The sequence below is a fragment of the Caretta caretta genome, chromosome 1 (genome assembly GCF_965140235.1).
Source record: "Caretta caretta isolate rCarCar2 chromosome 1, rCarCar1.hap1, whole genome shotgun sequence".
NCBI lineage: Eukaryota > Metazoa > Chordata > Testudines > Cheloniidae > Caretta > Caretta caretta.
In genome coordinates this window covers 208173621-208200584 of record NC_134206.1, presented here as the reverse complement: position 1 = coordinate 208200584, position 26964 = coordinate 208173621, and the positions used below count along the sequence as shown (strand labels likewise).

Genomic DNA, 26964 nt, shown 5'->3' with positions numbered 1-26964 from the left:
AGGTAGCACATCCCTATAGTTTGCAGGAGCAACAGGTCCAACTTTGCTAAAAAAAGGTGTTTCAAGCAGTCTCACATGTAAAACCAACCTGATAGCTTTCTTTGACAGTATAAAAAGCCTACAAGCAGTAGATGGGGTATATCTTGCCTTTAGCAAGGCTTTTGATACTGTCTCCCATGACCTTCTCATAAACAAACTATGGAAATGAAACCTAGATGGACATGAGGATAAATAAGATGGGCATGACGGTGGGGTTCTCCAGGGATCAGTTCTGGATATGTTTCTATTCAAAATCTTCACGATTGAGATAAGGGCATAGAGAGTACACTTCTAAATTTAAGGTCTAGAAAACATGACCTAGGTAATGGCATAGAGAGTACACTTCACAGAATATCAGGGTTGGAAGGGACCTCAGGAGATCGTCTAGTCCAACCCGCTGCTCAAACCAGGACCAATCCCCATTTTTTGTTCCCGATCAACTTAACAACCCCCCTCAGGGGTTGAACTCACAACCCCGGGTTTACCGGGCCAATGCTCAAACCACTGAGCTATCCAAAACACGACCTATGAGAGAAGATTGAAATATGACAACAGTTTTCAAGCATGGACAAATAAAGTAGCATCTTTTTCCAAAAGCTGTTTCTTACAAGCTGTATGTGTCGCTAACTGCTACACGTAGCAATTTCACATCCACTACCCTGCAAGAAACTGCTATCTGGAGGCATCTGCTACAGCAGGCAGCAGTGTAAGACAATAGCCGTTTCTGACCATGGGCACGTCTCGAGAAGTGCTACCGGTAGCACATTCCTACTCGCCGGGCCGGCCGCGCCGCTTCCCCCGGGAGGCTCCGCGCAGGTGCCGGCTTCCGGGAGAGCCCCCGGCCCGCCTCTTTGCTCGAGGTCCTGGCGCGGCGCGGCGCGATTTCCCCCGGAGGCTCCTGGGGTGGAGAGTCTGAGGGGGCCCCAGGGGCTCCCGCTGCAGCGAGGTAAAGGCGAGGCGGGGGGCGGCATTGCAAAATAGTCACCGTGCCCCCGGGGCAGCCACTCAGAGAGCAGACACGGGGCTGGCGCTCCCCAGACCGGGCCGGGGCTGCGGGGTGGCTGAGCTGGGTTGCGCCGGGGCTGCGAGCGGGGACTGGGCCGGGCCCTGCTCACGCCGCGCGGCCTTGGCGCTGCTGGGTAAGTTGCGCTCTGGGGTTGGGGGCGGGCGGCCTGTGAGAGGGGCCGGACCCAGCCACTGCCCCCCCCCCCGCCAGTTCACAGCACGGGGCAGGCAGGAGCAGAGCACCCCCGGCACCCCCCGAGAGTGTCCCAGTCACTGCCCCCCGGCAGCACCCCCTGTGCCCCCGAGAATGGCCCCTCTCCCCTGACAGCGCCTCGGCAGCCCCGCCCTCGGGAGCGCCCCTGTTCCCGCTCTGGGAGCGCCCCATACCCCCTCCTGAGAGTGCGCCATACCCCCACCCTAGGGTGCCCCCCCGCCCAACAGCGATACCGTGAGCGCGTCCCCTGTGCCTCCCCCAGGAAGGGTCCCGTACCCCATGCCCAACTGTGACACCGGGAGATTCCCCCCACCCATACCGCCTTGCCTGACAGCACCCCACTGACAGGAATGCCACCAGACAGCCCTTGTACCCCCGCCATCCAATAACGATGCTGCGAGAGCAGCCTCATATCCCGGCTTGATAGTGCCCTGGCTGTACCCCCCATCCAAGAGCGCCTCCCATGGCCCCTTAGAGCATTTTCAACTCCCTTGCCGAGAACACCCCCCCCCCCCCCCGCCCGTGCCTCCTGATAATGCTCCCCTAACCCCCACCTGGTAGTGATGGCAGAGGAGTGCCACTGTGCCCCCTGAGAGCACCTCCTGTGCACTTGAAAGCAACACCGTGAGAGCAACCCTGTATCCCGATAGTGATACCATGAGAGTGCTCCCCGTAGCTCCCCCCAAAAAGTACCTCCCATACATCCTGCCCAAAAGTGCCCCATATACTCAGAGTACCCCGTGTACCCCCACCCAACAGTGATGCTGCGAGAGTGACCCCCACATCCCCTACCTGACAGTGGCACCACGAGAGTGCCTGTCCTCCCCGAGAGCACCCCCATTTCCCCCACCTGGCGGAGATGCTGTTAAAATGTCCCCCACACTTGCCCTGGGATGCTTGGAGACGGTTGCTAGAGCAGGCTCTATCCATGCTGTGAGAGGGGTTCTCTCGGGGCCATGCTGGCAGCCGTGGCACTCTTTCTACATAAATTGCATGGATTGGATTTTATTTTCATTCCATAATCTGAATTTCAGAAGATGTCCGACCCACAGGAGCAGCAGCGACAGTTTGGAATTATGTCCGAAATCCCTGGTGAGGTCAGGGGCCTAGCCAGAACTAGGTGCCCATTGTGCACAGAGCTCTTCTTGGCCCCCAAAATCCTGCCCTGCCTACACACGTTTTGCATGGCCTGTCTTGAACAGCTGGAACCCTTTTCAGTGCTCGGCTTCCAGGCGGAGGATTCTGACTTAACCTCAGATGAATCATGGCTCCAAGATCATAATCAACCACCGCTCAGCGTCCTTTGTCCTGTCTGTGACACAGAGGTGGATTTGCCACCCGGCGGCATTAATGACTTGACCACTGACCACCTGGCCATGAATGAGGTGCTACTGGAGACCCTGCAGGCGCAAGGCCCAGGAATGCTGTGTGACCTCTGTGTGGATGGGGAAGCTGTGAAGCACTGTCCTACCTGCAAAGCCAATCTCTGCCACTTCTGCTGCCAGGCTCACAGGTATGGGAGGAAGCATCAGAGGCAGAGAGCAGACGTGTAATCAAGCCCTTCCAGGCATGAAGACTCCATTGCTGTTTCTGGCCTTACACAACCATATGTAATATATATACGGTGCCATCTGTCCACCTATGCATGGTAACCCCTTAGGCCTGAAGTGTCCACTTAGGTGTTTGGTGTCTGATCTGAGCCTGATTTTTTGGAACCTGTTGAGCACCCACCACTCTAAAGGAAGTGAATGGGAGTTGTGGTTGCTCAGCATCCTTGGGAGTCAGGCCCTGGATGTCTGAGGTGGGTTCCCAAATATCGAAACACCCAAATTAGTGAACAGTTGTGAAAGTTGTACGGTGCCTCGCCCATTGTGGCCACGGCTGTCAGGAACCTGCCCACACATTCTCTTCCTCCTCATAGCCGAGGTGGGGACAAACAACAGAGTGGACCATGTGGGAGAGCTGCGCTCATCTACCTAGGCTGATCTGGTCTAGAGGCACCATCCGCCAGTCAATAAGTCCAAACTTTTGGGGGATGCTCCAACAGATATTGGTTTATTTTACATTTAAATGAATGTAGCACAGCAGAAAAATAAGAGATTGACAGCCCTGGAGACTGAAACCTGCTGTTCCCAGAGCAGGTATAGCCAGGGCAGGGGCAGTGCAAACTCCCTGCTTCTTATCCAGCCCTGTCCTGGAGAGACCCCAGCTCGAGAGGAGAGAGGGCAGTTCAGCCTCCATTGGGGCCTGTCTATTGAGGTTGCCTGCGAAGAGGCAATTTTTAAAGCAATAATTGTTTGTGTGTATGTTTTAAAGTTACTTCTGTGTGAATTTGAGAACTGGTGTGGAAAATTTCAGCCCCAGAGGAGAAAAGGGTAGTGTTGTGCAAGTCCTGATGTTAGCTTAACTACAGGGCTTACTTCCAGTCAACTCAGTCCATGTACCCTCTGGGTGCCCACAAACATTCATGAACATATCCTCACCGTGCCCTGCAAGCCAGGCAGCCAGTAGCTGTAACACAAGCAAATTTCCCTTTGCTTTGCAGCATTTAAGGCAGTTGTAGAATGAAGCTGCGGTAGAGCGAGCGAAAACTGAAGAGGTGTCAGCAGGGGGGAAGAGAGATGTTTCCAGGTGAGGTTTGAAAAGAGCCAAGAGGTGATGAGGCAGAAGTACAGGGTGGCTGCTACAGATGTAGGTGCTGCAGAGGAGGTTCTTGCATCAACAGTGGTGTGACTGTGTGAGGAGACAAAGAAGTGCAGTGCTAGGGGAGAAAAGAGATGAGATCTGTGAGGCCAGCTGGAACATGTATGTACATGGTTGGTGGGGACTGGAAAAGGACCAGTTTAGAGCCATTCTGGCAGCTCTAGACTGGCCAGGGAAGTCCGCTGTGCTGGAGTAGCGCTCTGGGCCTGTTTCCTCCTTGTTTAGTGCCCTCCAACATTGCCAGAACGTTTCAAAGTGTCTTTTGCACTACCAAGAATCAGGCTAGATTTTCTACTGCCTCGCCAACATGTAGACACTTACACCTTTGCAACAGGATCTTGATTCCCAGTCGCCCTGCACTTTGTACAATCAGTTACACCAGGGCAAAATGTTACTATTTCTACATGGGTAACCTCTTACACCCAGTTTGTCTACACAAGATGCTGGACAGCAAGGAATTGAGCCCCAGAACAGCAGCTTTTCATACTGATATAAATAGCCATCCAAGGTGCAAGGCAGTAGAGATTCTAGCCTAAGGGGCCTGACTCCAGTCTCATCTTCTGATATCACTTGTACACTGGGGTCACTCCATTAATATCAGTGAAGCTGCTCCTGATCTACACTGGTGTGAGATCAGGCCCAAGGAGGACCACTGGGAACTGGGTCATAGGGCGCCAATGGAGTTTTGTGAAGATGGGAGTGCTGTTGCCATGCTTCTTGGTATTACCGGTGAGGGATTTCAGCAGAGGTGACATCCAGGGGGTGTTACAGAAATGCACAAGGTAGCTGTGCAGACATAACACAAGTAAGAGGAAGAGAAGAGTTCAAAGAATGAGGCAAAAGGAGAAGTCTGAGAGCGCCCTGCTCTGCCCTGTGGTGGTTTTGTGGGGCTCGGGTGGTGCAAAGCAGCTCTCAAGCTATCCTATTGTCTCTTGCAGGATTTCCCCTGCATTGGAGAATCCTTGGCTGGTATAGAGCCACCTTAGCATCTCCTACCCCTCCTCAGACACTCACAGCCATTGGTGTAGGGGGTATGGCTAGGACTCCGTAATGCCCTATGGATCCCCCAGCTGCTAAATGTCCCCTGGGGGCTGTTGGCAGGCAGCGTAAAATAGAACAACATTGAGACTGCTTTGCCATGTGTTTGGTACTGGCCTGGCAGCTGGATAGCCCCGGGAGCTTTCTACCATGCCCCCACCTCAGCTGTGCTAAGCAGCCACAAACCCTGAGCCTAAAAGGGAGATGGCATTTGGATTTAAGAATATTTAGTATGTTACCATAGGTCCTTATTTGACTCTTGCCTGGTCCTGATCTCCCATCTCCCTGTCAAGGGTATACGAATTTGTGTTTGAGTGAATAAAAGGCAGGTAAAAAGAGCCAGATTGACAGGTAAGGAGCCTGAGATCCCCTAGTCATCCACGGAAGAGGCAGTGGCTGAGCAAACTTATCCATGCTGCTGCCCGCCAGCCCTCACCTGGTGGCACCCACCACCTTCCTGCTGCACTCATCACAGTGGGCTCTGGGGTCATTGCAGCTATCCTGCTTCTGTCAGGCTCTGTAAGGAGAGACTACCTGCACCAATGGTGTGACAGTTACCCCCCTGGTCCTCATATAACATTCTCCCATCTGAGAACAGCATTGCCAGCATGCAGGGAGCCAGAGAGCAGCTAATAATTAGCACAAAGTGAAGGCAGGTTGCAGATGATGTCATCTTTCATATGGAGGTGTGACTCAAGGAGATTAAAGATCTCATCATGTAACATCGCCATCTACTGAATCAGGCTGGAGTATCATATGTTGTGGCTTGTGGTCCATGAAGGTCACAATGTGAGGGGGTCATTGACTGCTCTGTAGGAATCTGCGGGTCACATGTTGCAAGCCCAGGTTTATCTCTTATACTTCCTTCTAGGAGACAGAAGAGAACAGCTTCCCATGCTGTGGTGGATCTAGAGGACCTGAAGGGCTACAGCCGGACTGAGAAGCCAATTCTGTGCCCTTCCCACCCTTCAGAGGACCTGACGCTGTTCTGTGAGCAGTGTGAGCAGCCTGTGTGCCGGGATTGTGTGGTGGGCAAGCACCGGCAGCATCCATATGCCTTTACTGCCAGTGTCATCCACAAGCATGGAGATTCCATGCGGGACCTCCTCAAGAGCACCCAACTGCACGTGGACACCCTAGAAGGGGCCCTACGCCATATTGAAGGAGTCAGCAGTGCCATCTGCAGTCGTGTGGAGGCAGTGGCTGGGGAGATCCGCACATTTGCAGATGGATACATAAGGGCTATTGAAGAACACCGGGACCAGCTGCTGAAGCAGCTGGAAGGCTTGAAGGTGCAGAAGGAGACCCTGTTGCACTTACAGAAGGCACAGCTGGAGCAGCTACTGATGGACATGAGGACTGGGGTGGAGTTCACTGAGCGCCTGCTGACCAGTGGCTCAGACTTGGAGATCCTTATCACCAAGGGGGTGGTGGCGAGCCGGCTGAGAAAGCTGAACAAAGTGGATTATAGCATCCACCCTGGAGTGGAAGATGGGATCCAGTTCTCTCCCCATGAGAAGGCTGGCCAGTGCTGTGGCTATGAGGTTTTTGGGACCATTCTCTATAAGGCAGTTGATCCAGCCAAGTGTGTCCTGCAAGGGGAAGGTATGGGGACAACTTGATTCTGATTGACCAATGATAAAAGTGGGGGGGATTAGGGTGAACCCTAAAAAACCCTTTTATAGATGTCATTCCTTAACTGAAGGGCTGCATAACCACCCTGGGGGCAGCCCTGGAGACCAAAGACCATAGTTTATCCAGGATAGGTACAGAGCATGCAATAGTAGGTCAAACTTCTTTACCATTGCTTCTTGTCATTGTCCCTCATCTCTGAACTGGATAGACCAACTCTGGCTGAGCAAGTAGTTCGGTCTCCAGGGTACAGATAGTCCTTGGCCTCTGCTGAAATTGACCACAAGTGCGGACCAGTTAGTACATATTGTAATGTAGACAACTGTCCACCAAGAACTTTGTGAGACTGTCAAATGCATTTCATACAGGCCACTGAGCATCTGTCAGATAGAACTAACTTTGGGTCACTCATAGCCTGGGCTAGATTTAAGAAGAAAGGTTCCTTGTCCCATTCAGCCACTTCCGTATTGACTGCAGATGGAAGTGTGGCCTGCCAGGATGACAGTTCCCAGTATGCAATGCTCTGTCTTGATCGGAGTAGAAGGTCACATTGCACAATGGGACATAACATCTGCAGTCCCTGCCTCCATGTTAAAGATGGGGAAGGGGGCTGTACTCGGCCCTGGATAGCAGTTAAGCTATCACTATCCTATAGGTTTACTTCACTGTACATCTCTAGTGTCACTGCTTTTTAAAAGAAGAAATAACCGCTATTACGTTTCCTGAAGCAAACTGGTGATCATTCTACACTGGTAAGTCTGGGGTTGTGTTCTTTAGTCTAGGATCCCCTGGCCTCTGAGCTGTAACAAGTGAACTCTTTCAGGGAAAGGGAGGGAAAGAACCATGGCTGTCCCAGCCCTTTGCAGTCAAAAAGCCACTCGTGTGCAAGGCCAGCATCCTATAGAGGCAGCTCACCCCAAAAGCCCTCGTCTCTGCTGCAGCCCCTTTACACCAACAATGGCCCTAAGGGACTGGAAAACCAATGGAACCGGCTCTTGGAGAATATCTCCATCTCAGGAGAAAATCCTGCTTCTGTAGAGCAGTGGAATGGCTCTGTATCCCGCCCTGCCATGCAGGGGCAGGGTGTATATTGGGGGTGTAGCTGGGTAAGGGGATGAGACTGGAGTGTCCTTGCACTCTGGCTCTTTTCAGCTGTCACAATGTTTGCTTCGGAGCTGAGCCTAAATTAGAGCAATGCTTGTTCTGAGGACTGAAACAATCGCCAGCCCAATTCACAAACCAAGGGACTGCAAAGGGGCATACAGCCCACTTCTGAGCTGCACCTTCCAATCAGGGCACGCTTGCCATCTGTGGGAGGGCTTGGCCAGCAGGACACTAGAAATGTGTTTGGTTTTACTTTTCATGGAAGGGGCTCAGCGAAGGGGAACCTTGTAAAATCCTGGTTAGACAGAGTGAAGTACAATGGGGAGGTTGGGAGTTGGAAAGCTGCTGGCTGATGTCAAGCCAGCAGCTGTATGGAACAGTAAGGGACAGTTTGCTCTATCTTTCAGATCTCCACAGTGCCCGTCAGAATCAGCTGGCCAGCTTTACTCTGCTGTGTAATGACACATCGGGAGAGCAGATGGGTAGAGGTGGAGAGCCCATCTGGGTCACTATCATCCACAAAGACAAGAAGGACTGGTTGGTACTTTCCGTGGGATGACCAGAATGGTTTTGTTTGCCTTCTGTCTTGCTTTAAAATCTCTGCTACACACTTTCTTAGCCCCTGTCTCTATGTACCTCCATGTTTGCATTCCCCTGTAAGTAAAGAGCTTCCATGGGCAGGCCAGGATTTACAGAGAGAATGACATAATGGTGCTTCACCCAAGAGCTGTGGGCCCAAGTACAGCCCTGGGGTTAAATATGACCTTATGGAGGTCTAAAACAGAGCTACCTCCTCATGATTTTATCACAATATATGGGCATTTTTAAAGGCATAGTGGGTGTAAATCACTCTGATCTGGCAGCATTTTACATCTACTGCACACTGGGTGTTTGCACATGATCCAAGGCAACAGAGAATGAGGACTTTTGTTTCTGTTAACACCTATTTAAATTAAATGAGTGATTAACATTTTGTATACAAGATGCCTTTGTTAAAGCATCAGTAATCTCTGTCCTTCAGTTAAGGTGACTGAGCTCAAAGGAAGCTTGGAAGTCTTCCATGAAAACCAGGGAAGCCGAAACTTGCCATTCTAGGTATTACTAAGGCAAAAACACAAGCAAAAGAATTTCTTTTGAAAGATGCTTTGAGGCCATCTTTTGTATCAAAAAGCAGCAAGAAAGGACACAAGCCCAATTTAAAAAAAGCTTTTGCAGGTCACCTTTAAGAATGTAATCTGTTCCATTTTATGAAAGTTAGGTACAAGCAAGGGCAAGTTGCCAACATGGCCATTGTTTTGGTGCCCTGATGTAGAAGAGAACATAATGCTAAAGTTCTCTGTTATAAGGAAGAATAAAATAATTTAGCATTCAGGACTCCAGCTTTTGCCATATATAGTCTGATGTGGGGTTTATGCCTTGGTACAGGGCAACACCACAACAGTTGCAGCATAGTCAAAAATCAGATAAAGGATAGGGAAACAACACTATATACATAGCTATCTGTTGATCAAGGAGCATTGTCAGAGGACATGTCTCCAGTCCTTCCTCCTGCACTCTGCACCATTCAGGATGAATGAGATATGTATGCCACAATGCTTAGAGGGGAGTAATTTTGTCTGGGGACAGAGATGGATGAAGTCACATTAGCTTGGTTTCTCATTTCTGTGTATATATGATCACTTCATCCACTGCTGAAATCCAGTCAGCCCTAGGGTGAGACGTAACAGCTATGTAGTAACATAAAGCAACACTTATAACACAGTTTATGACAGGAAGTGAGGTAGGCGACTGTATTCAGTTGAACCAATAGGGGAAAACCAAACCAAGATTTCAGAAAGATTATAAACAGTCATGCTTCAGGGCACAATCAATTCTAATTAATGGTGGTTAGGAAGAAATTTTCCCCCGGGCAGGCTGTTCCATAATTGTCTGCTGCTGGGTTTCTTGCACCTTCCTTTAAAGCAGAACAGTACTGGCCACTAGTAGAGACAGGCTACTGGACTAGTTGGAGCACAGGTGTGATTGCGTATCGCAGTTCCTATGTGACTACCTCGTGATTTCACTGGGATTTTCACCACCCTGGTTCCCTGTGAAACCGGAATTGGGTTAATTTCATAAAGGGACAGCCTGCCAGTAATGATCAAAAATAGGGTCACAATGTTAAAGATAAGAGTCATAGCCCACATCTTGATTCTTAAGTTAGGTGACTCAGCCCTCTGCCCTTCTTGTCCCTTCTGCTTCCTAACTGGCTTTTCTGCAAGCAGCTACTCTTTGAGACAGAGGCCTGGTCTATACTACAGAGTTAGGTCAATGTAAGGTGGCTTACAGCAACCTAATTATGTCAGTGAACACACTACAGTTTTGCTCCTGCCGATGTAAGTGCCCTACTATAATGACTCCATTTCCAGAGAGCCATAGGGCTTATGTCGGTGTAGTTGGGGTGATGGAGTGTCTGTGTAGACATTACCTTACTTACATCGTCTGTTGGCTAAAATTCTTGTCAATTCCGCAGCTCCATGCTGGTGCCATGAAATTGACAAGAAAACCGCTCACAGGGCTGTCACCCTGGGGCAGGTGGGGACTCCCCAGGCTCCCCACTACCAGCTGGGCTGCTGCCCAGGCTCCATGTTTAGAGCCAGGCTGCCCCAGGGGTCCCAACTCCCTATTCCCAGCCAGGTTGCTGCCTGGCGCCTCACTCCCCATTCCCCACTGGGAGCCCGAGTGCTGTCTAGGCTCCCCACTGGGAGCCCGGCAACCACCCAGGCTCTGCTTGTGGAGCTCCCCACTGAGGCAGCTGTCCCACTCCCAGCAGGGAGCCAAGAGCAGGGTGGGGACAGCCAGGCTCCTGGCAGGGAGTGGGAGCCCAGAGGGGGAGGAGCAGCTGGGTTCCTGACAAGGAGCTCCAAACAGAGCTGAGAGCCTGGGCTCTCAGCCCCACACATTGCCTCTCTTAAGTCAGTGGAAGTGCTCTTGGTGAGGATGCGCACCACTGACAGGAGGAGGGCAGGGTGGACGTGACTCATCACAGTAAGTGGTGGCTGTAAGTCGAGCGAACATGAGTCCATTTATTTTGTAGTGTAGTTATGCCCTGAGAAGTGACACTGTGTCCAATGCGTCTTATCTTATGGGATAAGCTGCCTTTCCTTTTCTCTTGTATTTTTCCTCTGATGTCCTCTCTGTCTTTGTCCCCTCCCTTCCTTAGCTCCCTTCCCCAGTTCTTCTCCCACTCTCTCTCTTCTATGTTGAGATGGTAGTAGTAGTTGTAAGGTCTAATTCAAAGGTTTACTCTGGCTGCTTTGTGCCACTTCAGTGATTCAAAACAGCTGTAAACCAGATTAACTGCAGAGTGTCACAAAGCAGCAAGAGTGTACCAGTTTAACTGGGCCCATATGTCTCATGAATGATGCACTGCCAGCACTCAGACATCAGATGCAAATAGAGTTGCTAGCAATCCCACTGAGACAGCATGTGCCTTGCTGTCCCAGGTGCTGGGGGGCAGTTATGCAGAGTGAAATAATCCTTACAAGATCATGGTCTGAGAAAATTAATAGATTCAGAGTTTTCAAGACCAGAAAGGACCATTGTGATCATTTAGTCTGAGCTCCTGTACAACGCAGGCCATAGAACTTCCCTAAAATAATTCCTAGAGCATATCATTTGGAAAAGTATCCAATCTTGATTTAAAAATTGTCAGTGATAGAGACTCAACCACTATCCTTGTTAAATTGACTAATTAGTCTCACTTAAAAATTTGCACCTTATTTCCAGTCTGAATTTGTCTGCTTCAACTTCCAGCCATTGGATTGTGTTATATATTTCTCTGCGAGATTGAAGTGTTCTTTATTAAATATTTGTTGCCCATGTAGATTCTTACAGACTGTAATCGAATCACCCCTTAACCTTCTCTTTATTAAGATAAATAGATTGAGCTCTTTGAGTCTATCACTATCTGGCATGTTTTCTAATCCCCTAATCATTCTTGGGTCTCTTCTCTGAACCCTTTCCAGTTTAATCAACATCCTCCTTGAATTGGAGACATCAGAACTGGATATAGTATTCCAGCAGCAATTGCACCAGTGCCAAATATAGAGATAAAATAACCTCTACTCCTGCTCAATAATCCGTTGTTTAGGCATTCAAAGATTGCATTAGGCCTTTTTGCCACAGAGTCATACTGGGAGCTCACATTGAGCTAATTATCCACCACGACCTCCAAATCTTTTTCAGAGCCACTGCTTCCCCGGACAGAGTCCCCCATCCAGTAAGTATGGGCTACATTCTTTGTTCCTTAAGGTGTACATTTACATTTAGCTGTATTAAATCACATATTGTTTACTTGTGCCAGTTTACTAAGCAATGCAGACCACTCTATATTAGTGACTTATCCTCTTCATTATTTACCCCTCCCCCAATTTTTGTGCCATCTGCAAACTTTATCAGTGATAATTTTATGTTTTCCTCCAGGTTATTAATAAAAATGTTACAGCGTAGGGTCAAGAACTGATCACGGCAGGACCTTGTTAGAAACACATCTGTTTGAGGGTGATTCCCTGTTTATAATTACATTTTGAGACCTATTAGTTAGCCTGTTTTTAATCCATTTAATGTGTGCCATGTTAATTTTACATCTTTCTCGTTTTTGTTCAAAATGTCATGTTGTACCAAGTCAAATGCCTTACAGAAGTCTAAATATATTACATCAATGCTATTACCTTTATCAAACTTGTAATTTCAACAAAAAATGTCAAGTTAATTTGACAGAATCTGTTTTCCATAGATTCATGTTGGTTGGCATTAATTATATTATCCTCCTTTAATTCTTTATTAACCCAGTCCCATATCAGCTGCACCATTACCTTGCCTGAGATCGCTGTCATATTGAAAAGCTTATAATCAACCATGTCATCCCATTTACAGTAACTTCTCGCTTAACGTTGTAGTTATGTTCCTGAAAAATGCGACTTTAAGCAAAAAGATGTTAAGCAAATCCAGTTTCCCCATAAGAATTAATGTAAATAGGGGGGATAGGTTCCAGGGAAATTTTTTTCACCAGACAAAAGACTATATATACACATACACAGTATAAGTTTTAAACAAACAATTTAATACTGGTACACAGCGATGATGATTGTGAAGCTTGGTTGAGGTGGTGAAATCAGAGGGTGGGCTATTTCCCAGGGGATGCCTTACTGCTAAATGATGACCTAGCAGTTGGCTGAGCCCTCAAGGGTTAACTCGTTGTTAATGTAACCTCACACTCTACAAGGCAGCACAAATGGAGGGAGGGGAGACAGCATGGCAGACAGAGACACACACCCTGTGTGTGAGAGAGAGAAAGATGCGCATTGCTCCTTTAAGTATGCTGACCCCACTCTTAAGTACACTGCCTTTTTAAGTTAATCAGCAAGCTGAGATGGCAGCTGCTGCCAGGAAGCTCCCTCCGTTCTGAGCCTTGTTGTGTGTCCCCCCTGCTCTATGGAAGATGGGGTAAGCGGGGTGGAGGAGCAGGGGGGAGGGGGACACCCTGATATTAGCCCCCCTCTTCCTCCACCCCCACAGCATGGAGGAGGCTCGGGGAGCAGCTCCAAGGCAGAGGGCAGGAGCAGCACATGGCAGTGGGGGGAGGGACAGCTGAACTGCCTGCAATATTGATAGCCTGCTGGGCAGCTGCCGCACAGGGAATTTAGGGGAGTGGGGAACTGATGGGGGGGCTGTGGGTCCACCCTGGTTCCAAGACCCCACCAGCTCGCTGCAACGGGTTGCTCTTCCTGCAAGCAGTGGACAAAGCAGGCGGCTGCCAAACAACCTTATAAGGCACAACTTTAAACAAGCATGTTTCCTAATTGATCAGCAACGTAACAACATTAACTGGAACAACTTTAAGTGAGGAGTTACTGTATTCTTTTTTTAAATATTGGCACAACATTAGCTTTCTTCCAGTCTTCTGGAACTTCCCTGATATTCCAAGACTTATTGAAAATCACCATTGATGGCCTAGCGAGCTCTTCGGCCAACTCTTTTAAACTCATAGATAGAGATTATCCAGACTTGCTGATTTAATGAGTAATGTCAGTGCTGATGTTCATTACATCCATGACTGAGTGGAACAGTGAATGCTTGTCAGGGAGAGGAGTGGTGTAGTGTCCTCGATGAAAGCTTCAGCTTTTCCATACTGGCTGTAGGTGATGTCTCCATCCCTGTTTTTGTCTCCTGTGTGGCCCATGTTGCCCATCACTGTTGTATCGAAGCACTGTGATGATACAGCTCTGAGCAGGGTTTTTTATTGTGAGAACTTGCAGTGGATACAGCTTGCAACATATGCACAATCTTTTGGACAGGCCCTGCTGCTTTCCAGGCTCACTAGTAAGAGTGAGAGCTGGCCTTTAACCTTTGCCCGTAGGAACTGAAAAAGCTCAAGTTTTCCTTCTTAAGATCAAGAGCTTTGCCACTTCCTCTTGCATCCATGAAGTAAGAAAGAGAAGACTCCATCTGAAATCCAGATGATGCTCTGACATTGCACCTGTCTTCCTTCCTCTGCTACAGTATTTCTGCTTCTCCTCTTTCCATACTCACTGGGTTGTTGCAAATCATTGCAGTATAACTGATTTTCTTTGATCTTCTTGATATGGTACTGTGGCCTCTGATAGCAGGTATGTGTGTGAAATCTACAGCACATTCATCATCATTCAGGGGTCTTTTATACATGTACACTTTAGATCCCTGAACTGGGGCATGGGGTAAGAACCTTCCTATAAATCTAATTCACTAAATGATTACCTATTAGATCAGTTTTTTACAAGTTACTGACCTTGCTTCCCTCTCTTTTTGTATTTATAGTATAATCAAGCCCAGCGTGTGTGATAAGAGGGATGGGACTTACCACATTTCCTACACCCCTGAGGAGCTGGGCACATATACTGTCTGCATCTGTGTTAAAGGGCAGCATGTACAGGTAGCCTTTCAACTTACTGTGATTGATGTAGCTCAGGGGTTCTCAAACTTCATTGCACCGCAACCCCCTTTTGACAAAAAAATTACTACACGACCCCAGGAGGGGAGACTAAAGCCTGAGCCCGCCCGAGCCCCGCCGCCCCAGGCAGGGTGGCCAAACCCCAACCCCAAAGGCTTCTGTCTGGGTGGGGAGCCTGTAGCCTGAGCCCCGCTGCCCAGGGCTGAAGCCAAGGGCTGAAGCCAAAGCCTGAAGCCCCCAGGCGGCAGGTCTCGGGCTTGGGCTTAGGCCCCAGGCAGTGGGGCTTGGGCTTTGGCTCTGGGCCCCAGCAAGTCTAACACCAGCCCTGGCAACTCTATTAAAATGGGGTTGCAACCCACTTTGGGGCCCTGACCCACAGTTTGAGAACTGGCATAAGGGGCAAGGCAATAGTGAGTCAAGCCCAGTGAGCTATTCCCGTAGGTAATCCCTAAACCTCCTAACTCCCTCTGCCCTAACCACAGATGCTTTCTGCCTTCTCTATTATGTAATAGGCATTATTCCGTCGGTACCCCATCTGCATGCCCTGTTCTTCCCAGTGGAACTGAGGAACTTGACTCATCCCCTGCACCAGCTTTTTTCCCAATTCCCACAGCACCTAGTTAAAATCATTCTCCCATTTGCTGGTCTCTCCCAATAAAGGAGCCTACTGCAGCCTCCTGGAAAGCACCCCAACTGTTATACCAATAAAATAATAACCAGCAGGATCTTATTAAAGGGGAAAAGGCAAAATGCCACATTGATTGTGAATACAGAAAGAATCATAGTAAGCAGTTAGTTATAGCTATAACATTCCATTCAATTTCATATTTATTCACACATTCATTCATACACACACACACACACAGGTTCTGCAAGGTTGTTATCATAGTTACCAGCTTTAGAGTTGCTCATGCCAAGCCACTGTCCAGGTGGCCTGGACATGAGGAGGGAGCAGGGCCTTGTCAGATGCTCATCTGATGCTCCTGGAAGTTTGTTTGCAGAATCAGACCCCCAAAGTTCTCACTTTCTAGAGTCCATTTTTATAGGAATTTCTTCCTATGCCAGTCTATGGGAATTGCTTCATCATGCTGTTGCTGAATCAATCAGCAGATGGCATATTCCTGATGGCTCCATGCTGCCAGATGTTATCTTGTTCTTTGGTTCTCCCATTCCTGAGGCTGTTGGGTGGATTCCAGTCTACCCCCCCGGGGGTCCTTTGGTTATTTCCACTTGACGCCTTCTTCAGCCGATGGACACTGGATTCTTAGGCTGGCACCTCCCTGATCATTCAATTATTATCCACACCAAGCATCCATCCACATACATCCTCTATCTCTATTTTAATCACAATTGTTAACAAACTGAGATGAATACAACAAAAGGGCGTGGAGTCTTTGGGTGCTGTTTCTGTTGTTACAGAGTATTGCTTTGAGTCTCTCTCTGTGAGTAGTTGTTGTTACAAAGAATTGCTTTGAGAACAGACTCTGTCTTAGAATGTACTTTAACACAATTAGCAGCTTGCAAGTTTCACACATAGAGGGAGAGAAACAGTACCAAAAACCAAGAGACCTCTTAATTAGTAATACCCTAGAATTTAAACTATGGGGAATCAAACTCATTTGTGATTTTAGAACTTCTTTAATATGATCCAACATAATCCCCCTTTTGACACTAAGATTTATAATAGTCATTGTCACTTTCTATGTAGCCTATTCAAGAGAAGGTACTGTGAGGCAATTTGAGTTTGTGATTCCAGTTCATCCCACATACATGATCCAAGTGATGTATCTTTACTACAAGGTTCTGGGGCAACAGGCAAGGTGAGGCATACCCACTTTTGAGGAGTCCATTTGGTACAACCTCTAGTGTCCAATAGCTTCCCTCCCTCCCTCCCCAGCCCACTGGCTCAAGGTCCAGGGTAGTCAGAACAATCCCATGTGTAATATGGGGAGTGGGCTAACCTTCAATACCTTTGCCTCCAAGGATTGTTGGTGTACAATTTTGACAACAATTTCTCCCATTAACAACTCTGGTTTTACAATACTGGAAACGTATTGCATCCTTTCACATTGATAAGTGTCAAACAATGATCTCTTTCTTTGTTTTAACAAATGCATCAAACCCTTAATATTTCCCAATATGACCCAGAACATTTCCTGTTCCAGAGTAGCTAGGGCAAGTATCTGCATTTCAGTGCATCCCATAGCTATGGCTGTGTAGTTTCCTATTTCTAAATTTTTTCTTATGCATAAGCCATGTGGTAGTATTAAGCCACTGCCAAAGATTCCATCCGGCTTTTAGGTTACCCAGACCAATTTGGACCAAGTCTACATTGGCATGTACTTGTTTTTGTATCAGGCTGTCCTGTAGCTGGGACAGAGAGCTTAATTTATTTTTAATTACCTGCAGGTCTTCAGTATTTTTTTTATTTTGTTTTTAAACACACAACAGTGCTAGCAACAAGACAAAACATAGAACACAAAACACAATTTCTATTGTGACAGTAGATTCATGGTATTGGGTTGCTCTTCAGCTGGCATCAGCTCTTCCTGATTTTCTGAAAGACAAAAAGAACATGTTTCTACCCCTTTTTGGGGTGTCAGATTATTGCTTAAAATGTTTCTTTTGCAAATACCCTTGCTGATTGCAGGCAAAACAGAGGAATTACCCCCATATTTTCCTGTTTTTTGTTCTACAGGTGGGCCAGGTTTCAATGGCTTCTATCTTTTAAGGGTTATGGGGAAATTATCCCACTGTTTAGTCATTAAATCCATGAGGTGTGGTACCTCAGTATTCCTTCTTATATAGCAGACCAAGTTTATAATGTTTTTCCTGCTGTGTTAAGCTTTAAGTTTATTTACAGGTAATAGCTGCGAAGCATCATTATCATATGACCTTAAAGGATTTTTTCAAAAATCATACACACTATACATTGCTACAGGGGTACTTATCATTAAATTTATTAAAGTTATCTTGTTATCCCATGCCTTTTATTTAGACAATTTGTTTGCTGACCAGGTGTGTCCTTTATCTGCAGCTCCTTTGTGCTGCTAGTTCTTTCCTTCCTTTATCATTTAGGTAATTTGCATTTTCACAGACGCTTCCTGCTTTTGCATTTAAAGCCATCAGCAGCTCAGAGACTCTATCTTAAAAGGGACACAATCAACTTTCACCAGAGTTTTGATTACTTTTAACTTCTGCTTCCAAAACACACAGCAATCTGAAAAAGAAAACCCAACCTATTGTGGCTCCCTTTGGAGCCCTAATAGCATTTTAATGAAGTAGCATGGTATATTTGCATTTCTTTTGCCCCTGCTACAATATACCCTGCACATGTTCTGGGGCAAATGCACATTCTTTCCATAGTTTAACTTCTATAACATTATCCATATCAATTTTTACATAAGGTGTAACTATTTCTTTTTTTTTTTTTTGCTTACAGAGTTTTCATGTACCTTTATCAAAGTGACAGTCTGATTACTCAGAGCCATTTTAAGGCTCAGTGTTTGTAACATTGCTTCTTTTTGTTTTGTGCACCTCACTCCTGCTGTTGCTTCAGAGGGGCACTGTCTTTTTAATTTCTTATTATTTATTTATTTACTACAGCTCTCATCTGCTAATTTGTTACAAAACCAAACAAACAAAAACCAAACAAACGAACAAAAAGAATCCAGAATTTTTTTTTCTATTCTCCTGATTTTGACTGCCCTGCTGCAGCCACAACTTAAAAACATTTTAAATTTTGTAAAGCGTTGAGTTACCTTTTAAGGGTTAATGCCAAATCCCAAAGCCAAACAACACTAATTACCTGTGTCTAGCAAAAAGGTCGGTCAGTTTTGCAACTTTGAATTAAAGAGTCAAATGGATTTTTAGTGGCATTATTGAAAACAAAAACAATTGGTCCTTAGAACTTTACATATTTACACATGCACAGATAGATACATACACATTTTCTTTTCCTTAACATCCCTTCCACACTGCTCTGTTTTTTACATCTTACATTCCCTTTATACATTTGAGGCAATTAAGTTCCAATAGAACTCACTTCTGTTCTTTTAGCAAATTTGACTAAATTGTCCAGTCAAATTATTTTAATCAGAGAGTTTATTTTTGCCTGGCTAATTTACTGACATTCCTTTGGCAAAGGGCCCATTTTTCCTTCAGAATGGCTGCAAAGAAACCAAGAATGCTCTTTCTCCAACACTTTTCCTTTTTAACATTTTCACAAAGTTTAGCTGCTTAATTCCCTCCAGCCTCTGTAGAGTTAACTTTTTCACTCTCTTTTCACTATTCGACATTGGTGAGGCCTCATCTGGAGTACTGTGTCCAGTTTTGGGCCCCACACTACAAGAAGGATGTGGATAAATTGGAGAGAGTCCAGCGAAGGGCAACAAAAATGATTAGGGATCTGGAACACATGACTTATGAGGAGAGACTGAGGGAACTGGGATTGTTTAGTCTGCAGAAGAGAAGAATGAGGGGGGATTTGATAGCTGCTTTCAACTACCTGAGAGGTGGTTCCAGAGATGATGGTTCTAGACTATTCTCAGTGGTAGAAGAGGACAGGACAAGGAGTAATGGTCTCAAGTTGCAGTGGGGGAGGTTTAGGTTGGATATTAGGAAAAACTTTTTCACTAAGAGGGTGGTGAAACACTGGAATGCGTTACCTAGGGAGGTGGTAGAATCTCCTTCCTTAGAAATTTTTAAGGTCAGGCTTGACAAAGCCCTGGCTGGGATGATTTAATTGGGGATTGGTCCTGCTTTGAGCAGGGGGTTGGACTAGATGACCTCCTGAGGTCCCTTCCAACCCTGATATTCTATGATTCTGTGATTCTCTTTGTAATTATGCCTGGGGGTGCCGTACGTAGGACCTTCTCCCCCTTCACCTGCTGTAATGGCTGCTACCTGTTTAGAGGCAAAGCCCAATTTTTGTCTCAGACTCTTAATTAATGATTCACAATTACTATGATTTGCAGGTGCTCTGCCCTACTTCAAGGTTAATTTCTTTACCATACCTTGGAGCACATGATTCTCTCTTTCACTTTTCTCAGAGGCTTTAGCTTGGTCTGCCAGGAATCTTTCTCTCTTTTTTGTATTCCTGGAGTGCCTCTTTCACTATTTTCAGCTGACTTTGGGTATTTGTAGCCAGCACCTTCCAATTGTCTGCTCCCTTTTCCGTTTGTGCCTTTTCCTCTTTACATGAAGACGAGCGGAGGTAAGAATCCTTACATGCCTCCCACAACAACCAAATTGCTGCTGCATCTCTTTTGGCAGCACTAGAAGGTTTGTATATGAGGATATACTGAGCCAATCTATCCTCTAGGTCCAAAATAATGCAGACATCAGCTAGGGCTTGTTTAGTCCAAGGACTGTGCCCAAATTTTTGAAGGATTTGTTTAAAAGGTGTAATTTTTTTTTAACGAAAGGCGAGGCTGGAGCGCCTTTTGGCTTCATTCCTCCCTCTCCACCTGCTTTACCCTGTGTTTTCTTTAACATTCTAACAAATTTTTAACTTCTCTGTCACTCCTGATTTTATTCAGCGAGTGGCTTCTTTGTCTCCCCTGGTTTTACTCAGCGGGTGACACAGCCTAGATTCCCTGAACCTGCTACTCCTTATTTCAGCGAGTAGCTTAGCCTGGCCCGTGGACCTTCTTGCTGCCCCTGATACCTCAGTGAACAATAGGACTTAGGTTTAGCTTAATTGTAGCTTAATCATACAATCATAGATTTTAAGGTCAGAAGGGACCATTATGATCATCTAGTCTGACCTCCTGCACAATGCAGGCCACAGAATCTCACCCAACAACTCTATATTCTTTCCCCTGCTACCTTCCCGGAGGCCAGCAGGTCTGGTCAGCCTGCTTTCCCCTCCTACCTTCCCGGAGGCCAGCAGGTCTGGTCAGCCTGCTTTCCCCTGCTACCTTCCCGGAGGCCAGCAGGTCTGGTCAGCCTGCTTTCCCCTGCTACCTTCCCGGAGGCCAGCAGGTCTGGTCAGCCTGCTTTCCCCTGCTACCTTCCCGGAGGCCAGCAGGTCTGGTCAGCCTGCTTTCCCCTGCTACCTTCCCGGAGGCCAGCAGGTCTGGTCAGCCTGCTTTCCCCTGCTACCTTCCCGGAGGCCAGCAGGTCTGGTCAGCCTGCTTTCCCCTGCTACCTTCCCGGAGGCCAGCAGGTCTGGTTAACCTAATAGAAATGCCTAGCTCAATAGAGCTGGTGGTGTGCATACCAATATTTACAATAACTGAGGTTTTTTACCAATATTCCCCCTTTCTCAATTCTCCATCAAAATGTTATACCAAAAAAATAATAACCAGCAGGATCTTATTAAAGGGGAAAAGGCAAAATGCCACATTAATTGTAAATACAGAAAGAATCATAGTAAGCAGTTAGTTATAGCTATAACATTCCATTCAATTTCATATTTATTCACACATTCATTCATACAAACACACACACACAGGTTCTGCAAGGTTGTTATCATAGTTACCAGCCTTAGAGTTGCTCATGCCAAGCCACTGTCCAGGTGGCCTGGACATGAGGAGGGAGCAGGGCCTTGTCAGATGCTCATCTGATGCTCCTGGAAGTTGGTTTGCAGAATCAGACCCCAAAGTTCTCACTTTCTAGAGTCCATTTTTATAGGAATTTCTTCCTATGCCAGTCTATGGGAATTGCTTCATCATGCTGTTGCTGAATCAATCAGCAGATGGCACATTCCTGACGGCTCCGTGCTGCCAGATGTTATCTTGTTCTTTGGTTCTCCCATTCTTGAGGCTGTTGGGTGGATTCCAGTCTGCCCCCCCGGGGGTCCTCTGGTTATTTCCACTTGACGCCTTCTTCAGCCGATGGACACTGGATCTTAGGCTGGCACCTCCCTGATCATTCAGTTATTATCCACACCAAGCATCCATCCACATACATCCTCTATCTCTCTTTTAATCACAATTGTTAACAAAGCGAGATGAATACAACAAAAGGGCGGGGAATCTCTGGGTGCTGTTTCTGTTGTTACAGAGTATTGCTTTGAGTCTCTCTCTCTGTGTGAATTGCTTTGAGAACAGACTCTGTCTTAGAATGTACTAACACAATTAGCAGCGTGCAAGTTTCACACATAGAGGGAGAGAAACAGTACCAAAAACCAAGAGACCTCTTAATTAGTAATACCCTGGAATTTAAACTATGGGGAATCAAACTCATTTGTGATTTTAGAACTTCTCTATGATCCAACACAACCCTGGCCCTTCCAACTTTGCTGCAGCCTGCTTTGACCCCTCTCAGAACTCCCATGATACTCAAGCTCCCCGCTGATCTATTGCACCTCCCCACTGCTGATTCCCTGGTCTGCCTCCTGCTGCCCACTCAGCCCTGGCTGATTCGCTTTATAATTATCTACCCATTATCACTACCAAGTTTTTAATTGCCTTTTGTGAGGGATTTTGTCAAAGGGATTTTGAAAGCCCAAACAAAAGGGTTATCAGTTCTCCTTTATCTGCTATTTTGGCTTGCTCAAAACATTCTAGTAGATTGCAGAAGCTGGGTTTTCGTTTGTGGAAGTCATGCTGGTTTTTCCCTTTCACATCTTGTTCCTCTAGCACAGTGGTTCTCAAACTTTTTTTTTCGCAGACCACTTGAAAATTGCTGAGGGTCTCAGCGGACCACTTAATGATCTTTCCAAATGTTCTTTGTACTGTTAGCTAACTATTGTAAAGTGCTTTGGATAAAAGCACTATATAAAAAAATTAATAGTTTTAGCTTATTTTATTTGTTTTTATTTGTTTAATTTTAAATTTTAAATTTTATTTGTTTAATTTTAAATTTTATTTGTTCTAAAAATAAAAGCATACAACTCATATACATAATCTTATCTTTCTAATGCGATGGATGTGCCCTCTCTTGCCCACCACCGCAGCTCCTGAGCTGGGGTTGGGAAGGGGAGGGGTCTCTCCCTTTCTCCTCCACCACAGCAGCCCCTGAGCTGGGTCTGGGAAGAAGGGGGGGGTCTCTCCCCTGCCATAGCAGCTACAGAGCTGAGGCTGGGAAGGAGGGTCATCTCTCCCCAGCAGCCACAGCCCTAGAGCTAGGGAAAGTTGCCTCTTTCTCTGGCTGCCACATCCCTGCACATTCCAAATTCCCCCCACCCCCTCTTCTCACCCCACTACCCTCTACCAGCTACCCCCTATTTCCCCAATGCCACCACCTCACCTTACATGTGCATCTTCTCCAGGATCCAGGCACCTAATTAGTGGAGCCACGCCTGCGCGGCTCCACTAATTGGATGGGTGGTCCTTCATTCTCTTGTGTGCAGCCACCCATGCACACACCTTAGAGGGAACTATCCGCGGACCACCTGAATGGAGCTCATGACCACTGGTGGTCCGCGGACCACAGTTTGAGAACCTCTGCTCTAGCAGATTTGGTATTAAAGTCAGGTTCACTAGTCTGTAATTGCTAGCATCACCCTAGTTAAAATTTTGCTACTTTTGACACCCTCCAGTGCCCTACTACGGTAGCAGGGTATGCTGGGCACACAGTTGCCTCTCTGTTCTCTTCTGCTCTGCAGGGATCACCATTCACTCTGACTGTGAAGAACAAATTCCGCAGACACCAGGGTGTGTTTCATTGCTGCACGTTCTGCTCCAGCGGAGGCCAGAAAGCCGCTCGCTGCGCTTGCAGTGGGACCATGCCAGGTGAGCTTTTACTAAGGCCCAGATCCTCATAGATTCCAAGGCCAGAAGGGACCATTGTGATCATCTAGTCTGACTTCCTGTGTAACACAGGCCACAGAGCAGATCTTTTAGAAATAATTCCCAGAGCAGATCTTTGAGAAAAACATCCAGTCTCGATTTAAAAATGGCCAATGATGGAGAATCCACCATGACCCTTGGTAAATTGCTGTCAGGGACCACAGGTCTTGAACATTGGTCCACAGGGCTCTTAGGCACCAGTAAGTTCAGACATGCCACCCAGTGACTGCTAACAGTCACCAGAACTAGAAGCTGTACTCTGACAGAGGACTCCAGGCCTGGGATGTGACTGGTGGAACTCTGGGGGTCCTGACTGGGTCCTTGCTTGTATTTAAACTGCACAGGAACAGGAAGTTGTCCATGCAACTGGGTTGGCTCTGCTTAAGATTATTTTTCTTGTACTACCTGCTTCTATTGCCTGACTCTGATCTCCTGGTAACCTGACCCTGCCTGTCTCCTGGCACCTAACTGTCAGTTTGCCCTGTGGCCTATCTCGGACTCTTATCTCCTAGTATCTGACCTTGCCTGGCTCCCAACTCCCGCTCTGACCATTAGGTCAGACCGCCCATCTCCTGGTCATGACAGTTGTCCCAAATGTGTGCTATATTTTCTGTCTGAATTTGTCTAGCTTCAACTTCCAGCCACTGGATCATGTTATACTTTTCTCTGCTAGGCTGAAGAGCCCATTTTTGAATATTTGTTCCCCATGTAGATACTCAAAGGTATTCTGGTACCTAACTCCGACTGAAATCGAAGCAGGTCTCCCAAAACTGTTTGAGCCAAGAGCATTTGCCACATCCCCTCCCCTCTCACGTAGCACTGTGTTTATAATCACTATGGGCCCACTTCAGCCACGGCATACACGCCAGAGTGCCACTGGTCAGCAGGAGCGTGAGTACATATTGTCTGGTAGAATCGTGCCATGACCAAGGGATGGAGAAAGAGCAAACAGCTCTGTTCAGACAGAATTTTCAAAATATTCAGCTTCTCTTGACCTTGTGGGGCTGGAACACTCTGAGCTCTGGCTCTATCCATGATCCCTGGGGCCTCTTGAGAACATTCTTTCAAAGTTCAGCTTGGTCACTCATTTCATCAGAGCTGGTTTCCATGGCCCTGCACAAGACTCATGCTTGTCTTTGTACGGTTTGCCTGTTGTCAAAGTAGAAATGACTTCTTCCATCCCCCATACCTGACCTGTAGCCAGCTCTGGCAGGAGCACACTTCCTATCCGTGAGGTCCAGGGGGTGGTACAGGCTGGCACGGTGGGATTCAGCAGAGCTAAGGTTCATGATACATCACAGGCAGTGCGAAGAGCATGAACAAGAAGGCGCACGTTTCTTAACAGTGGGGGTTGTCACAGTTCTACAGGATATGTGCTACCCCCCCAGTCTCTTGGAGGAACCCTATCAGTGTGCCAGATCCCCAAGGGGCCCCACTCTTCCTGAAGAGTAGGCACTGCAGTCTCACCGCCTCTTAGGCTGAGCCTCTGGGCTCCAGCGCTCCCTCTTCTCACCGTAAGCTCCGCTCAGCAAGTCCAGCTGAGATAGACTCCTGGTACAGACTGGTACACACATCAGGGACTAATGTACCGCAGCCAGTATTTGCAGTCACACCCCAAACAGCGTTTTCAAAGCAGAATAGGATTTATTAGCCAGCTGGAACAAAGCAGGGGAAGTCCTTAGGTTAGCACGAAGCAATAAAGGTTAAAGCATAATCCATTTTGGTCAAGCTAGAGCAATTGACCAGCCAAGCTGTAGTGATTCCATTTCCAGGCTCTCTCTCTCTCTCTCACTTCCTCAGTCAGTTCCAGTAGAGAGCTCCCAGCTTCTTCCAGAAACTACCTCTTTATTCCTGCTGGACACATCTGTCCTTTGTTCTCCAGGCAGGGCCGCACACAGTTCACAGCACTCCTGGCTGGAGCTTCCTGCTATTGAGTTTCAAATCATGAGTCACTGGAGCTTGCATTTTCTCTCTAGACCCCTTGTTGATCTGAGTCAGTTTCAGCCACTGCGTTAATAACTCTATTCCAGCAGTTCTCAAACTGTGGGTTGGGACCCTGTTTTAATGGGGTCACCAAGGCTGGCATTAGACTTGCTAGGGCCCAGGGCTGAAGCCTGAGCCCTACCACGCTGCGCCAAAGCCCACAGCCCCCTGCCCAGAGCGGTGGGGCTCAGATTATAGGCCCCCCCGCCCGGGGCTGCAACCCTTGGGCTTTGGCTTTGGCCTCCTTGCCGGGGCGATGGGGCTCGGGTGGGCTCCTGGGGTCGTGTAGTAATTTTTGTTGTCAGAAGGGGATCGCAGTGCAGTGAAGTTTGAGAACCGCTGCTCTATTCATTCCACCGGGGGGCGGGGGGGGGGGGGACGACGACACACCTTTGTCTCTTAATCTGCCCTGAGAACAAACTTAATCCTCTCTTTTCCCCTCCCCCCAGTGGATAGCAATGCAACATACGGGGGGAAACTGAGGCACCCATAGGACTCATAAAAATATTTTTAAAATTTCCATTTAATCACAGGAGTAATATAAACCACTGGAACAGTTTACATGGGCCGTGGTGGATTCTCCATCAATAGCAATTTTTGATGTTTGTTTAAAAAATCTTCTCTAGGAATTATTTTGGGGCAGTTCCTTGGCCTGTGTTATACAGGAGGTCACAATGGTCCCTTCTGGCCTTAGACTCTATTAATCTATTAATAGCTTTTTGTTGGGGATTACTAGGGTGGTCACCCCGTGTTTTGTCCCTATTTGTTTGAAGGATTCTGGCCCTGCCAGCCCAAAGCAGGAATACCTCATTGTGTGTGCCATGCCCTCTCAACAGGGCTCTCTCTGGCTGTCAGCCAGCTGTGAGTCGGGAGCACACTCAGGAAGTCACTAGCAGCTGGAACTGTCTCTATATGCTATTTTCAGCAATGCTAATGTTGTTTCTCCTCTATCCTTGTGACGGGTAGGTGGGTACCAAGGCTGTGGTCATGGTCACAAAGGTCACCCCGGCTGTCCCCACTGGTCCTGCTGTGGCAGAGCAATTGAAAACTCTGAATGCTCGGCTGTGCCACCTTGTGAAAACTTGCAGAGAAGCTTGCTCAAAACGGTGGCTCTCTGACTGGCGGGTAGAGTCTCCTAGAGCTGGGGGGTCTCCGCTGGCTGGGACTCAGGCCTAAACCAACAGAAGTGCAGGGACTGTCACGTGGTCCTCATTGCCAGGGAGCACCTTACCGAGATACAGAGCTGCTGTGTGGGCTGGGAAGGGAGACATGTTAAAATAAAAATGTGCCTTATATTCCATCCTGGGGCTGTGTGAGACCAGTTATTTCATGTACGGTTGGGGGAGCCCTGGGAGTCATGTCACTGACTTCTGCACAGTGAGGAGAGACTGAGGAATTCCACAGTCAGTCTCTAAACTCCATGCCTGAGAGAACAGGCTCAGAGAGGAGATAGCACAAACAGCCACCTCCTAGAGGGTCAAGACACATCTTGTTCCATGGGGTCAATGTTCCCTGCCTCTGCTCCATTCTTAAAGGAT

General features: G+C 47.4%; 1 protein-coding gene across 3 annotated transcripts; it reads left to right on the top strand.

Moving 5' to 3' along the window:
* The first annotated feature begins 890 nt into the window (after positions 1-890).
* On the top strand, positions 891-26726 carry TRIM45 (tripartite motif containing 45). 3 transcript variants are annotated; one of them, XM_048819377.2, is made up of 7 exons: positions 891-985; positions 2293-2771; positions 5871-6604; positions 8143-8272; positions 14573-14687; positions 23260-23386; positions 26393-26726. In XM_048819377.2, exons 2-7 carry the CDS (start codon positions 2296-2298, stop codon positions 26542-26544), a joined length of 1734 nt encoding a protein of 577 aa, XP_048675334.1. In that variant the 5' UTR covers positions 891-985; positions 2293-2295; the 3' UTR covers positions 26545-26726. The 3 variants fall into 3 exon arrangements, with proteins under 3 accessions (XP_048675334.1, XP_048675335.1, XP_048675333.1); XM_048819378.2 differs by having other exon boundaries at positions 900-985; positions 2296-2771; XM_048819376.2 differs by lacking the exon at positions 891-985 and adding an exon at positions 1044-1178.
* Positions 26727-26964: the final 238 nt, after the last annotated feature.

Bases quoted from the DNA above. Each gene is read 5' to 3' on its own strand.
- TRIM45 (XM_048819377.2), top strand. From the start codon at position 2,296: ATGTCCGACCCACAGGAGCAGCAGCGACAGTTTGGAATTATGTCCGAA. The intron at 8,273-14,572 runs GTTGGTACTTTC...TTGTATTTATAG, and splicing joins CACAAAGACAAGAAGGACTG to TATAATCAAGCCCAGCGTGT. The intron at 23,387-26,392 runs GTGAGCTTTTAC...TGTGACGGGTAG, and splicing joins TTGCAGTGGGACCATGCCAG to GTGGGTACCAAGGCTGTGGT.